The 15,326-nt window shown below is 41.9% G+C and overlaps 1 protein-coding gene across 3 annotated transcripts; it reads left to right on the forward strand.

Moving 5' to 3' along the window:
• The first annotated feature begins 6,678 nt into the window (after positions 1-6,678).
• Positions 6,679-11,403, forward strand: LOC107312191 (uncharacterized). 3 transcript variants are annotated; one of them, XM_015859392.3, is made up of 8 exons: positions 7,445-8,200; positions 8,386-8,505; positions 9,027-9,150; positions 9,478-9,564; positions 9,651-9,755; positions 10,067-10,206; positions 10,384-10,451; positions 10,946-11,403. In XM_015859392.3, exons 1-7 carry the CDS (start codon positions 8,147-8,149, stop codon positions 10,423-10,425), a joined length of 672 nt encoding a protein of 223 aa, XP_015714878.2. In that variant the 5' UTR covers positions 7,445-8,146; the 3' UTR covers positions 10,426-10,451; positions 10,946-11,403. The 3 variants fall into 3 exon arrangements, with proteins under 3 accessions (XP_085398312.1, XP_015714878.2, XP_032299723.2); XM_085542186.1 differs by lacking the exon at positions 10,946-11,403 and adding an exon at positions 6,679-6,819 and having other exon boundaries at positions 8,020-8,200; positions 10,067-10,462; XM_032443832.2 differs by lacking the exon at positions 10,946-11,403 and having other exon boundaries at positions 10,067-10,462.
• The last annotated feature ends 3,923 nt before the right edge of the window (positions 11,404-15,326 follow it).

Consider the following 15,326-nt stretch of genomic DNA (forward strand, 5'->3'; position numbering starts at 1 on the left):
CAGCAGGAACAACCACAACTTTGTGGTAACTTTGACATGGAAATTTTCAGGGTAGTTATGACCGTGAAACTCCTGCAGAGTTCTGAAATAAGGATATTAGGAGTTTCTTCACAGACTTGATTCCCATCATATTGCCATGCATTGATGCACACAGTATCTCTGTAAGGTCGTGAAACATTATTGATTATCATTCCAGTTCTTTTTTTCAGGAACTTAGAGGGAAATTATATTATCTGAGGTTGCAGAAACAGCACTCAGGCTTTTCCTCTTGTCTTCTGTGTTTTGAGCTTGTCCTTCAACTATAAGGTAATGCAGTGTCTGCATTATAAAAACAAAATTTAACAAAAAGTTGCTTTGATTTACATGGGACATTTTCTAAAGTGGATACAAGTCAAACTCTAGACCACTGCTGCAAGGAAATCTACACCAAGTTTAGAGTTTTCACATAGGCTCAAGTGCATTTAGTCTTGATACAGTGAGCTCCAGGGGGGAATGTGGCATGCCTTGCTTTGGTCCTTCCTTACCTCCTCATATATTTTTAAATATTTATACATAAACGTATATATAATCAAATATCCTTGGTTAAAAAAGTCCAACAGGAATCAATTATTCCAAAATATATTCATGTTTGATATGCATATATATACACATATGCAAACTTTCACTTTAGTACCTAGTTTTATGATAAGGATATTCCATTAAAAAATAATAAATTGTTTTCTATAAACATTTTAAACATAATATTTTCTCTATTTAAGATAATGATGATTAAACAAGTCGGAATACCAAATACATTAATGTGTGATAGAGAAATGCCTGCTAAAGAAATTCTGAAGAATCTTTTTTTTTAAGATGCTTTTGTTCTAAACACTGAATCTTAATTTCTTTTTCTCAACACTGAGTGCTAATACATGTTTCCAGAAAGGTGCCCAGACACTTCACAGAATTCCATGACTTGATTCATGAATTTGAATGAAAATTAATCCATGTGAAATTATAATTTTATTTTACATTTTTATTAGAATAGGATATCACTCTCTGAGACTTAAATAATTTTTGTAATCCTGAACTTGCTGCCATGTTCATAACATCTCATTTGTGCAGTTTAATTAAAATAGCATAGCACAATACAGTTTCTTAATCATACTTGGAATTCTGCATTTCTTTCAAATATCCTTCACTCATAGATTTCATTTCTTCTCAATGTAAAATTATGTAGTAATCATCAAACTTGATGAGGATGTATTCTATCCTCTATCCCTTCACACAGGTAATTGATGAAGATGCTGAACAAGACTAGACTCAGAACACCTTTGGAGTGCACCACTAGCCACAAGCCACCAACTAGATTCAGAGCTACTGATCACAGCCTTCTGAAATCTGCAGGTCATCCAGTTCTCAGTCCACCTCACTGTCCACTCATCTATCCCACACTTCCTAAGGTACTCAATGCTGCAGTAGAAAACAAACTGCATTAGAGTTCTGAAATCATATAGACTGTCTCATGATTGGCATTGTTCATATTGTTGCTCTCTTTCTTGAGTTGAAAGACTATATAAAAAAAATGAAAGTTAAACATATGCATGTTGAAATGATACAGTTTTTCTCTTGTATATTTTCCATTAGTTTCTAGAGACCAAACAAACAAACAAACAAACAAAAAAAACAACAGTGTGAGTTGCAAAGAGAGAAAGATGATACAGTTCACTTCCTATGGTTTTCAGGCAACTATAACCCCATCAGAATGTTACAAACTGTGTAGTGCATATATATCATAATATTATTTAATTTTAAAGAAAGGAAATATCCAATATCCAAATCCACAAAATTACATTGTGGTATCTACCAAGATTAATAAAATAGTTTAAAGAAAGGCAGTAATAGTAAAGTAGGGCAAAGAGTACATAAAGTAAAGAGAAGTAGAAAGAACTGAAAATATTCAGCAAATTGAGAGGAAAGAATGGTAATTACTCACATGTTAGTTCATGTCTTTTGCAAGAGATTACTTTAAAGATTTTGAATGACCATGAATTAATGATGAAGTCTAGTAATTCTCCCCTGCTCTTTCCTTAGGAAGAATGGCTGATTAAATTTTTTGAGTTGGTGGATCATTGGAACAGTTTTGCTGCAGGCTGTCTGTAATAGCATAGAAAGATTCATTAGTCATACTCAGGGACAATTCAGCAAAAAATTCATTGATATTTATTGTGATCATTGCATTTCTGGATTCCTTAATGTACTGATTCCACAGTATCTCTGATTCTCTTGGATATCATATGTCAGACTCACACTTATAAGCATCAGCATTTTAAAGATCAAATCTCATCCTTCTATTAACATAACAGCAGATCCAGGCACATTCAAAGGATCTGCAGTGGGCAGATGGAAACCGTGAAATACTATATGATATCCTTCCCTGCCACAGACAAATAGTTTTGTAAAAGGTGCTTGAATGTTAGGCTATCAAGTCACAGCTCCAAGACACTGTTTCTAATAAAACTGAAAGCTATAGCACTTTCTGTCAACGGACTGGAAAAAAAAAAAAAAAAAAAAAAGAAAAAAAAAAGACTTACGGAAGGAATGAACACTTGATTGAACAAATGTATCATTTCACTGTCCTAAATGTCTTTCAAATGATGTGTACATCACTACAGTAGAAAAGGTTGCTCGAGAAGGTGCCAGACCATCCATGTGAAAATGCACAGATCTGAACTGCTGAATTAGCTGATTGCTTTTCAGGTACTCATGTGCATTTCCCTCTTTATTTCTTTCCTTTGCTGTTTTATTTTTTCCTTCTGCTCCTATTGTTCACCAGTTATTACATTAAACACACATATTAATTGTTCTAAGATAACCTGTTCATCTACTGGAGCTTTAAATAGAATCATAGGATCATACACTAGTTTTGTTGAAAGGGAGTTTAAGGGTTTGGAAAGAGTCCAGCAGAGGGCCACTGAGATGGTGAAGGGCCTGGAGCATCTCCCCTATGAGGAGAGACTTAGGGAACTGGGTCTGTTTAGCCTTGAGAAAAGAAGGCTGAGAGGGGACTTGATCCAGGTTTATAAATACCTGAGGTGTGGGAGCCATAGTGGTGAGTCTGGTCTCTGCAGTAGTGTGTGGGGATAGGACTAGGGGTAATGGGATGAAACTACAGCATAGGAAGTTCCGCACAAATGTGCGGAAGAACTTCTTTACAGTGAGGGTGACGGAGCACTGGAACAGGCTGCCCAGGGAGGTGGTGGAGTCTCCTTCTCTGGAGATATTCAAGACCCGCCTGGACGCCTACCTGTGCAATATGGTGTAGGGAGCTTACTTTGGCAGGGGGGTTGGACTCGATGATCTCTCCCTTCCAACCCCTACAATTCTGTGATTCTGTGGTTTATCTATTAAATCCTGCGCTCAAAGAAAACGTATACAATTAGTAAGATCAAATCCTTTTGTCAGATTCTAACAAATCTTGGCAGTCTTCAAAGATCATAATTAAATATAAGCTTTCCTAACAGCTACTGATCCTGTCTGATCAAGGAGAATCTGTCTACATTCATAAACTTTAAATCTCTTCCTTACTGGGGAGTCAGATTCTGCTGTGAGAACGTGAGGAAATAACGTTTCCGAGAACTTCTGGTTTGTGGCTATTAACATTAAATGGACAAACAAACCAACCTCCTAGCCAAGACATTAAATTAAAGACTAATAAATGGAGATAACGCAGACATTAAGAAAGATTAAATGTCTTATATCACTGGCATCTAGGCCATTTGAAAGATTTTCATACCTGTAGGCTTGATGTGTTTAAGCTGAACTTTGCAGATGATAAGACGTTGGTCACTTGGGTTAGCAAACTATTACAGGATGTTACAGAATGTAAATGGGACTGAGTAAAAATTAATATGGTAAATTTGACAGAAAGGCCAAAGACAATGAAAGAGTGGATCAGGGAAGAATAAGCTTGGAAAACTAGAAAGAATGGAGGAAAAAAGTTCATATGGTCTAAACCAGCTGATTTTTGGTCATGTCCTTTGCCTTGTCACTGCAGTTCATTCTGGTTTATTAAAAATCCTTTTCCAAGCTGTTTACTGTGTAATCCTGTCCTTTAATCTGAATATGAATGTATTTATGAATACGGTCAATTATAAAACCTCAGGCTGGAGTAGCTGATAAAAAGGTTAAATCAGAACCTGGAAAGATCAATTTTCACATACTTAAAATGCACTCAAATTGAGAGAGAAATACAGAGTAGTCAATAACATGAATAGAAACAGTTCTTCCCTTGGGAGAGAGATATCTGGAGTGCTAGATGATGCTTCAGGTGTTTTGGAAGTGTGAAAAGTTGATTTTATGTGTTTCAGAGGTGACACAGCTGATTGTCTGTCTCAGTGTAGCATTTGATTCTTGGTATTGGATGTTGTTCCTGTTTTCAGTGCAGTTTGAAGCACAGTAGATCTCTGATTTTTTGTCATTGTGTCAGGCCTTACCATGCCATCCTGCTTAGCTACAACGTATTCTTGTTAGGGATTAATTTCACCATAAGTTTTTTATTTGTTTGTTTGTTTTCCATGCCATTTTTTTTCAGCCTGGCAAGATCATTTTAAATCCCCTTTCTCTTTTTGAAATTCCAACAAAAGGAATATTCACTATTTCAATCAAAGGATTTCAATAAAAATAAATGCATTTGCTCTTTCATTCTATTGCATATTAATGACAGTATTCAATTATATTTCACTCAGAAAAGATTCAAAGTTTAACACCTTTTAAAGAATACAGCTATTTGGATGTTGCAAGAGGACTGCGGTATCCTGACAACTTTTAAAACTCTGGTCACTTGGTTTTACCAAAGGGATGCAGATTTACAGATAATAACAAAATATATTAAAAATTAAAAAATAAACAAATGAAATAAACAATTTTTCCCATGGTTGTCAGAGACTTTTGTACCATTGTTAGGCAGCTTAGAAAGCATAGCCTAGATCAAGGTGACCTCACTGGCCATTTGACAGGCAAAAGTAGAATGCTGCTGCTTAGCTTTTACTAAGCACTGATGGATTTCTTTTATCGACTGTCTGTCATACAGCCTGCTTTCTCTAAGGTTCAGTTTGACATCTTACAAACTAGATATCATGATGTTTTATTGCTATACCCAACATATCCATCTTCTTCTCAGAAGAATTAATTTTTCAACTACAATTTCAACTACAACTTTATTACTTATTAGCAGAAGTAAATTAAACCTGGATATCACCTTTCTTGCATCAAAGTCTACTGTAATAGGAATGGTTAATCTAGACTTTAGATTTGGACTTCCTAGAGTCAAGGCCATCAGCCCTGTGAGGTTTGTTCTATCTCACCTCTCATTTTGTTCTCTCACTTTAGCATTTTTGGTGGAAAAGTGAGGGAATTGCCCTGCAAGAAAAGAGTGAAGGGTGAGCACGAGGAGCTCGTTACAGTGCCTCAGAAAAGCAGTGCTGCCACTTTGCATTGCTCTGTATCAGACTTTTCCTTGCCCTGGATTATTACTGAGTGCACCTACTGGGTTTCTTTGTTCCTTTTTATGTGTTGTTGGTAGACAGAGATGACTGTGTGCAAAACATGGCTGAGAATCCCGGACAGGGCAATGTAATTCCACTGGCCAAATGTATTTAACTTTGTGGAAGGGTGGTGGGATTGATAAGAGAACGTGGATCTCTCTTGAGGCACAGCAAGACAGTACCAGCTCTCTCTTTCTTTTACTGTAGGTGGGCGCAGGGTCTCCGTGAGGCACATTGATTGGAAAACCACCTTCCCCCCCATGCGGAGACAGAAACGCAAAGCAGCAGAGATGCATCCATCTGCTGCTGAGGACACGGATGAGCCCCCAGCTGAAAAACTACCCATGGTAAGAGCAGTGGCAAAAGCAGTAGGGGATATGGAAGGTTTACATTGACTTAATGTACAAGATTGCATTGAAATTAATACAAATGAAAGTTAGAAAACAAAAGCAAAGTGAACTTCAGAAAGGTCTGGACCTTTCGTTGAGTTAGAGCTCAAAGATGAGTGTGATTCCACAGTCGTTATTGTCATCCTACAGACTCCCCATTACACAAAGTGGAAGGCACTTAAACCTGCCCTAAAAGCATAATTGCAGTGGGAATATCACATCTCACCCATGATTAACGGCCTTAAGCCTTGCAAGCACTCCATTTTATGTGATGTCATTATACCTAGCTATATTGCTAGCATGCTGTAGATTCGGTGCATGACGACTTAAAAAAGACACCTTTAATGCCTGTCTCACAGAAAGAAAGAAGTGACCGTGAAACATTATTATTTCATCTGAGATGTACTTAGTTATGGAATAGAGCACTGATGAATCATGTGGGAGCTCCGCTCCGAGCATCGTGCAGAGGAGCTCATGGGCTTCTCTGTGAATGCAAACCTCCCTCTGAGAAATCTGAACTGGGAGAAACATGGCCTGAAGGTTTGGCCCCCATTCCCAGTGTTGTGACAAGAGTCACCTCAATTCTCCGATACTTTACTTCAGATAACCCCACTGGGTGACCCTCATGTTGGCCTCTTAGAATTGGACCTAGGAGGTGTTGGCTGCCTGTGTTTGTGATGAAAGAGCAGCAGTGGTGTGGGTCTGTGTGAGGTCACTGTCATTGCTGGGCTAGGAGGGTTTGGCCCCCACCTGGCGAGCAGAGCTGGTGCTCTGGTGAGCGTGCTGCACACAGAGACTGAGCTGTGAGCGTTCCTCGTTAGGGATAATTCTTTGGGAGCCCACTGCAAGCACTGCTGCGGCGTGTGTGTGAGCTGGGCACAGCCCGGACTGACCAGGCCAATAAGGTGAGCTGGGTTTGGTGCTGGGTGGCTGCTGGAAGGAGTCTGAGCAGAACAGCTGGGCTGGGGAGGAGCTCCCAGCTCAATGGATGCCCTTCCAAGTGGCTGTTTCCAGGGGAAATTGATTCTTTGTGAGATTCTGTCACATGTTTTGGTGAGGCTGATGAACTGCCATTACTGTCCTGTGTGATCCTAGAGTGCAATAGAAAGCACAGCAATAATAACGGGGTATCAAAGTCCTGTGCTGCAGCAGGTGAGGATAAGCCCAAGTGCAGCAGCTGTGGGCACAGAAAGGAAGGAAAAAAGCTGCTGACCATTGGGAGGGATCAGGCAGGCAGGGATCTCCAGTCAGACACCCAAGCCTGCACTGCCAACCCGTCAACGACGTCTGGGAAGGGTTTGCATGCGCCTGAGCTGCCCTGGGTTGGCCCTGCCATCCCATCAGGTGCTCAATCTCTGCTTCAGCATTGAGCATTGCTGCTACAGCCCTGCAAAACTGCTGCTGGGCCCCAGCCTTCGTTTCAGACATTAGAAGGGAAGGAGAGCACAGACTTCATAGAATTCAACCTGTGCTTTATTGACCCCAGGATCCAGCACATTTTTAACAGAAACCCCTGAAGTCCTGGTGAGATCCAGGTGCTGAGCTGGGCCTTGGGCTGCGCAGTGACATCACAAGCACGGTGACCTCACAAGCGCTTCCTGGGGCAGCGGCTGCCACCAGTGAGTGCCAGAGCCGTGAGTGCTGCGCAGAGTGTGGACACGCTGTGTCAGCCCTCGTCCCAGCTGGCAGTGACGGTGGTGGTGGCTGCTGGTGCTGCCCGCTCTCGCTGATGGTGTTGCCCAGCCATTGCGTTGGTTTCTTAGCTGAAAGGGAGGAGAACTGCAGCTGTGCCCGGGTAAGCCAGAACTGGAGGTTTCTCAAACATGTGAGTGGCAGCAATGCATCCACTGCAGCTGCAGCAAGGGTAGATGATGGAGTCCTTCTCATGGCAGGAACACAAAATGTGTGCTGCAAGGTATATAACTGCTGATGGGATGGAGCACAGCACTTGCTGGGGAAGTCGTGGCACTTAGACACACGTTGGATCCAGAGCTGGCACAGTTCTTGCAACCATCTGCTTCCAAGGCATTGCCCTGCTCAAGAGCCCAAACTGCATAAAAAGAAAGCTGGGAAAATGCTTATTCCTCATGATTCTTCCCTTGTAGGCACTTCCTGTAGGGTTCCGGTCCGAGAGGACACTTTGGGGATCCAAGCAGTCCGAGCACAACCGTCTCTTTGCAAGAGCAGGGAATTCCTCTGGAGAGAACCCAGACGGGCTCTAAGATTTTCCCCATGTCTCAGCAAAGAGGCGACTGCTACTTCTACTTCTACTCCACCTGCACTAAGGTACGGTTGACTTTCTTCTGCCTGGGTTTTCTTCCATTTCCTCGTGTTGAAGAGAAAGGGGTGGAGCAGGGGAGACCTGCAGGTGATGTTACCCTCATAGCGCTGCTAACAGCCTGGGCTAACGGCACGGACACGTACGTTTCAGGCCGTGCTCTTATTTTCCTGTGGTTTCCTTGTGCTTGCAGGGAGACAGCTGTCCCTTCCGCCATTGTGAAGCAGCTCTGGGGAGTGAACAGGTCTGCAGACTGTGGATGGAGGGCAGCTGCTCGAGGAGAAACTGCAAGTTCCGACACATGAGGATTGATGTGAGTGTTTGCCTAAAGATGTGCTCTCCGGCTTAGTCTACAACACCACTTTTCATGGCTGTGGTTGGGCTGAATGCACTTCTGCAGGCTGGATACGTTTGCTGTGAAAATCTTACTGGTTTCTGTTTCTAGAGGGGACTGGGAGGAGGTAAAGAAGTCAGAGGATTCAGTGCCTTAGGTATATCACAGCGGGAGATGTTTGCATTAAGAGCCAAAGGCATTTTCTCCCCAGATGCAAAAAGCTCGCATTGCTCAGCCTCCTAAAGCTGCTGGAGCTGGGTGGTAGGAGAGAGTGGCACGGCCCTCCTGCCAGCAGGGCTCGGTTGTGCCCTATCAGGCCTTCTCTGTGCTGGATTTCTTCAGAGCAGTTCGTTCTGGCTGCTTGGAGTAGTGAAAGGAGGGGCAAGAAATGAGGGTACAGAGCTAAGGCTCCACACAATGGTTTCTGATGGCTGTTGGAGCGCGGCATCTCCCTGCAGACCTGATGTGCCTGTTTCCATGACCCTTCCTTCTCTCTCCAGAAGCAGCGCAGTTTGATTCCCTGCTTCTGGGAGAACCAGCCCGGAGGCTGCCAGAAACCGCACTGCGCCTTTCGTCACCTGAAGGAACGCAGTGGGAATGGACCGACCGCACCGCTGAGCCACAGTGAGTGTCCGATGTTGTGAAGCATGAAGGGCTCAATTCTGAATGTCAGTTCTGAGCGGGTGCGGGATGCACGTCACCATTCATTGGGGAGGCGGGGGAGAGTCGTGATAGTGAAATATCAGTCTGTGCTTTGGCTGTCAGAGCAGCGCTGGGCTTTTCCTGGAGTGAGGAAGATGCATTGCAGGTCTGTGCTGACTGCACAGCATTTGGGCAGCGGAAGGCAAATGTAACAAACAGTGCTTGAAAACGTGAAGCTTGTGGTTGACTGTGCTGAAACCTGCCTCCAAAGAGACGCTCGTCAATCATTTCTTGTTTCCTTTCTGCCAGAAGCTGACACAAGTGGCCTTCCTCGAAAGAGCGGCCTTGTAGCAAGTCTGGGGAACCAGGCAGAGGTTGACAAGGCACCAGAGAGAGGTACAGATACTCAACAGGCTCCTGGGTGTGATGCACTGTTTTTCTACTGAGATCTGACTGTTCTTTCCTGGGACTCTTCTCTGCAGTTGACATCCCAGCTTCCTCCCACGGCCCGGCTGGACGGAAACGCAAACGGTCGGAGGAGGAGAAGGGAAAAGCGGGGGAATTGCCCTGCAAGAAAAGAGTGAAGGGTGAGCATGAGGAGCTCATTACGGTGCCTCAGAAAAGCAGTGCTGCCACTTTGCATTGCTCTGTATCAGACTTTTCCTTGCCCTGGATTATTACGGAGTGCACCTACTGGGTTTCTTTGTTCCTTTTTATGCGTTGTTGGTAGACAGAGACGACTGTGTGCAAAACGTGGCTGAGAATCCCGGACAGGGCAATGTAATTCCACTGGCTAAATGTATTTAACTTTGTGGAAGGGTGGTGGGTTGATAAGAGAACGTGGATCTCTCTTGAGGCACAGCAAGACAGTACCAGCTCTCTCTTTCTTTTACTGTAGGTGGGCGCAGGGTCTCCGTGAGGCCCATTGACTGGAAAACCACCTTCCCCCCAACACGGAGACAGAAACGCAAAGCAGCAGAGATGCATCCATCTGCTACTGAGGACACGGATGAGTCCCCAGCTAAAAAACTACCCGTGGTAAGAGCAGTGGCAAAAGCAGTAGTGGATATGGAAGGTTTACATTGCTCTTGATGAAAAGGCAGTAATTCCAAGTGTTCTACAGCTCTTCTGTTTCCCTCGGAGGCAGCAGATGTCTCACAAGGTACTTGTGGAAACTCTGACCCGTGCTTCATACTCTGTCTTGTTTCTTCCTAGGAGATTCTTGCTTCAGTCCCGCCCGAATACACCTTGGTCTGAGTCGAAGTTGTAAAGCTTCCAAGCAGGTGATGACCACAACTTGTTCTTCATTAATGCCCTTTTTCCATCAGACAGAAGTTCTTTCACACTGGGGGAAAATGGGGTGTTTGAGATGTGTCATGGCGTAATGCAACAAAGGAAGAGGTCATCTGAGATAATTGAAACTGCTTTGTCAAAACCTCTGCTGAGTTCCTCGTGGGGAAAAGTACCTCAGCCAGCAAGCAGGATTTTGCAGAGGATGATTTCTTAACATGTTTACAGTCAAAGCAGTGAGGGTGGCAATGTGTTTCTGCTACAAGGCCCAGCCCCTGTTTGCCAGACTCAAACTGCTCTACCTGAACAGATAAATCCGCACCATGAAAAAGGCACCTGCTGGTTTACTTAACTCCAAAGGCAGCCGCAGGTTAATCAAATCACCATCCCTATGTGGGTGTGAAGGGCGGGAGGGTCAACTACAGACCTCAGAGCTGAAATCACATCTCAGAAATGTCACGTAGATTGTTGTCTTCCTTCCCACAAGTCTGGAACTGCTCCAGGGAAGCCACGCAGACCCCGCAGCACAGCTGGAGGAATCAAACCCTACATCACATTCCTCACAAGCATCAGAAAAGCAGCAGCTGAGCTGCACAGGGGCGGGGGAAGCATCCATCGCTGAAGACGACAACCTTGAGGAGCTTCCGATGGAGCTCACAGAAGAACTAGAAGAAGAAACTGATGTGGATGATGAGGATGTGGATGAGCTCCTTCTGGACCTGTCCGACATGACGGCGTAACAGCATCGCCTGATTGTATAGTTTAAAGCAACAACAAAAATTAAAACCAACCCTGTTCCTTTCCAGTCCTGCTCCTTTTCGTTGTTACTCTGAGGGCATTTCTGAGACTCTGCACTGAGTCTTAAAGCCGAGTCAATGTGGTGACAATCAGCACTGACTGCATTCTGTTCTGATTTCCCTGTGGCTCAGAGTTCAGGCCTTGCACCCACCGCCAGCTCTGGGTGCTGCTTCAGCATCGAGGACACATAGCACCTCTGTGGGCACAGAATGATGTCCATCCAGGGCTGAAACTGAAACTTCCTCCTTGCTCTGCCGTTCCACGTCTGCTGCACCCGACCTGGGGAGGAGCGGATGGAGCGAATGGAGGGTGGCCGGGAGCGTGGCCTGCGATGCGGATACCGCCGTGCCGATACCGCCGTCACATCATCATCACATCACATCAGATCACATCATATCTCATCGAAAGGGCTGATAATAGCAGGACTAGGGGAAATGGTTTTAAGTTAAAAGAGGGAAGATTTAGGTTGGATGTTAGGGGAAAGTTCTTTACTAGAAGAGTGGTTAGGTCCTGGAACAGGCTGCCCAGTGAGGTTGTGGATGCCCCGTCCTTGGAGGTGTTCAAGACCAGGTTGGACGGGGCCCTGGGCAACCTGATCTAGTAAAGGCATATGTTTGGTGGCCCTGCTAGGCAGGGGGGTTGGAACTACATGATCCTTGAGGTCCCTTCCAACCCGGGTAATTCTGTGATTCTGTAATTCTGTAATTCATCGCATCCTCGGCCCGCGGTGCCGCACACAAGATGGAGGCCGGGCACCGGTGGCGCTGGGGCCGGCTCTCCTCCTCGGCCTGTTTGCGCAGCGCCTTCTCCCGCTCGTACTGCATGAGCAGCTGCTCGTTGTCCTCCCGCAGCAGCTCCAGCTCCACCTCGTGCTCCTGGTTGAACAAATCAAGTTAATTAAATTAATGTTTATTTCTGCAGTCTGATAACAAAGAAAAACACATGGAAATCAACTAGAATTTCTAAAGAGCTCTCACAGCATATTTTAGCATTAGTTTAATCAAGCTGCATGGTACTTATGTGCCTGTAATACCGAAAAGAGAGGGCTAAATAATCTAATGTCCAAACACTCCAAACAAATGTATTGAGGTAGTAGAAACACAACTGATTAAACACAACACATAAATAACAGTGTGGAGGGGGAAATTAAGCCGAACAGTTAAAACATAAAAGGTGTTATTGAAAGATAACATGGTCCTAAATAAAAAGGAGGAAATGCTAGAAAATAAATCTAGGTTCTGTAATCCATTCATCCTGGGGATGTCAGGAGGAAGAACAATAACACAGGCTTTCAGAACCAGGCTTGAAGAACTTTAGGATTTAAACACAAGGGAGGTCTCCATATATACAGAAAATCATTCCATTAGAAACAAATGAAAGCAGTTCAAATGTGGTTAGAGGAAAAGTTCTGTTTGTTTGTAAAAGTATTTTGAGACAGATAGAGTTATCCTAATGATCACAGAATGGGTTTCTCTCTAGAGGAAGAACTAATCTTTTCTTGCTAAAAATATGACCACAGGCAAAGACCATATATTTTGAGGCTATGGAAGGTTTCTGTTGATAAAACTGGAGACTCATCACTTTCTGCTAAGTTAGACTCATAGGCACGCTTTCCTTACCCTGCTAGACATATACTAAAACAAACAAAATTATAGGATGGAAGAGCTGTGAAGCAATCCTTATTGTTGTTGTTGTTATTATTATTATTATTATTATTATTAAAAAATAAATCTGAACTGCAAATCAGGACAAGATCTGCCATACAATTATTTCACATCTTGGAACTGTGCAATAATAACTGTGAATTTTCACTATACAGATAAAATCTAGTTCTTAGATTTAGATTGGTCTTGGTTCAACATTATTTTTTTTTCCCCTAAAATTAATACCCAAATCTGTGGTTTGGGAACTGTTAGTCAAACTTATAGCTCTATGACAATATATATATGAAAAAAAGAATTGCAGCCCTTTGAGAATACAAACTTAAACTAAAATTTAATTGCTTGCGTATCTTTCTACCTTTAGACTGGAATTTTTTTTTTTAGTTTTGTCTAGCAAGAATAGAATATAAATTACATCATAGGGATTACTCATAGGCACATACATGGAAATGCTTTAGGTTTTTGAAGAGTTGAAAGACATTTCCATAAAAGGATCTGTTGTAAATCATAAATAGTAAGGAAATATGTAAGTTAGGGTGTTCTCTGAACTTTTCTCTAAGAAGTGTTGTGCTAGGCCCCTTTTCTACTGCATTGTGTTTTTCCCTCAGAACTGTGCAGTGTTCCATCAATTATTGTTGCTGTTCTTATTATTTTTTATGTAAAGTGTGCCAATTTAAGTGAGATTATGCAACTTAGTACTAGGAAAAAACTAGGTTTTAGTATAGTGATACGAACCATAATGGCAAAAAAAAAAAAAAACAAACTCTTTTTTTTTTTTAAATGTGTTTGTGTGTGTGTTTGTATTTGTGTTTTACTGTAGGTAAAGAAGCACCACACATTTCTGTAGTCTTATTCTATGAGTAGAACATTAGTGGTTTCTACACGCGTAACAAATTTGCCTGTAGCCTCAGTTTGCACAAAACTGATTGCATGCTTTACAGTTGCTGACAAAATAATGTACTGAATTTTGTTCCCCAATGTGCAGGTGTGTTTTTGTCTTATTTATTTGTTTGTTTTGCAAGCATTTGTACTGCTACTGGGAATGCATGAAAAATTTATTGAATCATAACATTTCATAAAGTTTAGCATGAAAATTTATCCCTCAGGTGTGCTATTTTGCATTTGCTTTTCATCATTCTCCTATTTAAAAATGTTCAGTTACTCATATACCATCTGAATTAGGTGAATAATAAAAGTAGAAACTAAAAAAAAGTAAACAGAACAGTCAAGATAAGTAAGTTACTAATAAACCATAGTCTGAAAGTCATTGATGCAAATATTCAACAAATACTAACAAACTACAAATACAAAACAGTGCTTAAATTCTGTCTGTAACATAATTTATTATGCAAAAAGCAGGCAAAGAAACTGTTCTGTGTTGGATGCCTAAAAAAACCACCTTGATATGAAAACTGGTAAAATAAATACTTTTTGTGAAATATTTTTACTCCTGTGTGAACACATGAAGGACTTTTGCAAAGAAAATTTCAGTTAAAAAATTTGCTATTCTGAAAGTTTTTGGTTGTCATCTAGACTTTGTTTCTCACTGAAGAGGCCTGCTAATGCATCTCTGTTATAGAGTGCTGCCTGGAATTGTGACAATGATGAGAATGGGGAAGTCTGGAATTAATGCTGTTATTAACCTGCTCACGTAACTTGGGGTCTAATAATAAATTTTCTCTTGATTTCTGGGGATTTAGGAACCACCTCAACATCACAATAAAGGATAGATGACATTTGCTAAGGGGGCTGATTTCTAATAATGATTTAATTTTTCATTTCTATATCTTTTTTAAAAGATTAGTCTCTAAATTGGGTGCTTGCCACTTTGGGTTTAATAATTTTGACGTTCCCTTTTTTTTTTTTTTCCCCCACTTCATTTGATAATATTTTCATGCTAGGTTAGAAGTCTTTAATCTTTAACTGTCAATAAACTCTGTTATTATACATGTACATGTATAAAATGCTTATAAAAAGGAAATGTCTGCCTTAATACAGTACCCACAACAGCATCCTTTATAAGTTAGTGCCCTCTGAATAACATTCTTTCTTTTTACCATTTCAGTGCATATGCCTAATTTGTGCTGCAGCAAGGATTATAAATATAATTTATGACTATAATTTATTTAACCCTCTTACAAATAAACACATAGTTATGCGCTGAGTGGATGACTGGTTTGTGAACCATCTGCTCTCATCTGTTCATATGGACAGTAACCTGCAGTCATTGCTTATCATATAGTCTATTTGCATCTTTCTTAATCAGAGCATGAATTCTGAAAACACATGTATGATTCTTAATATTTAAAACATTCACTGTCCTGTGAGAGGAAACTGTTATTCATATGAACAGTTAACCATATGCATATTAACAGGATCTTTGAATAAATGCTTAAGATTTGTATGGCA

Source organism: Coturnix japonica, chromosome 3 (assembly GCF_054131305.1).
Source record: "Coturnix japonica strain WE chromosome 3, WE-NBRP24, whole genome shotgun sequence".
Taxonomy (NCBI): Eukaryota; Metazoa; Chordata; class Aves; order Galliformes; family Phasianidae; genus Coturnix; species Coturnix japonica.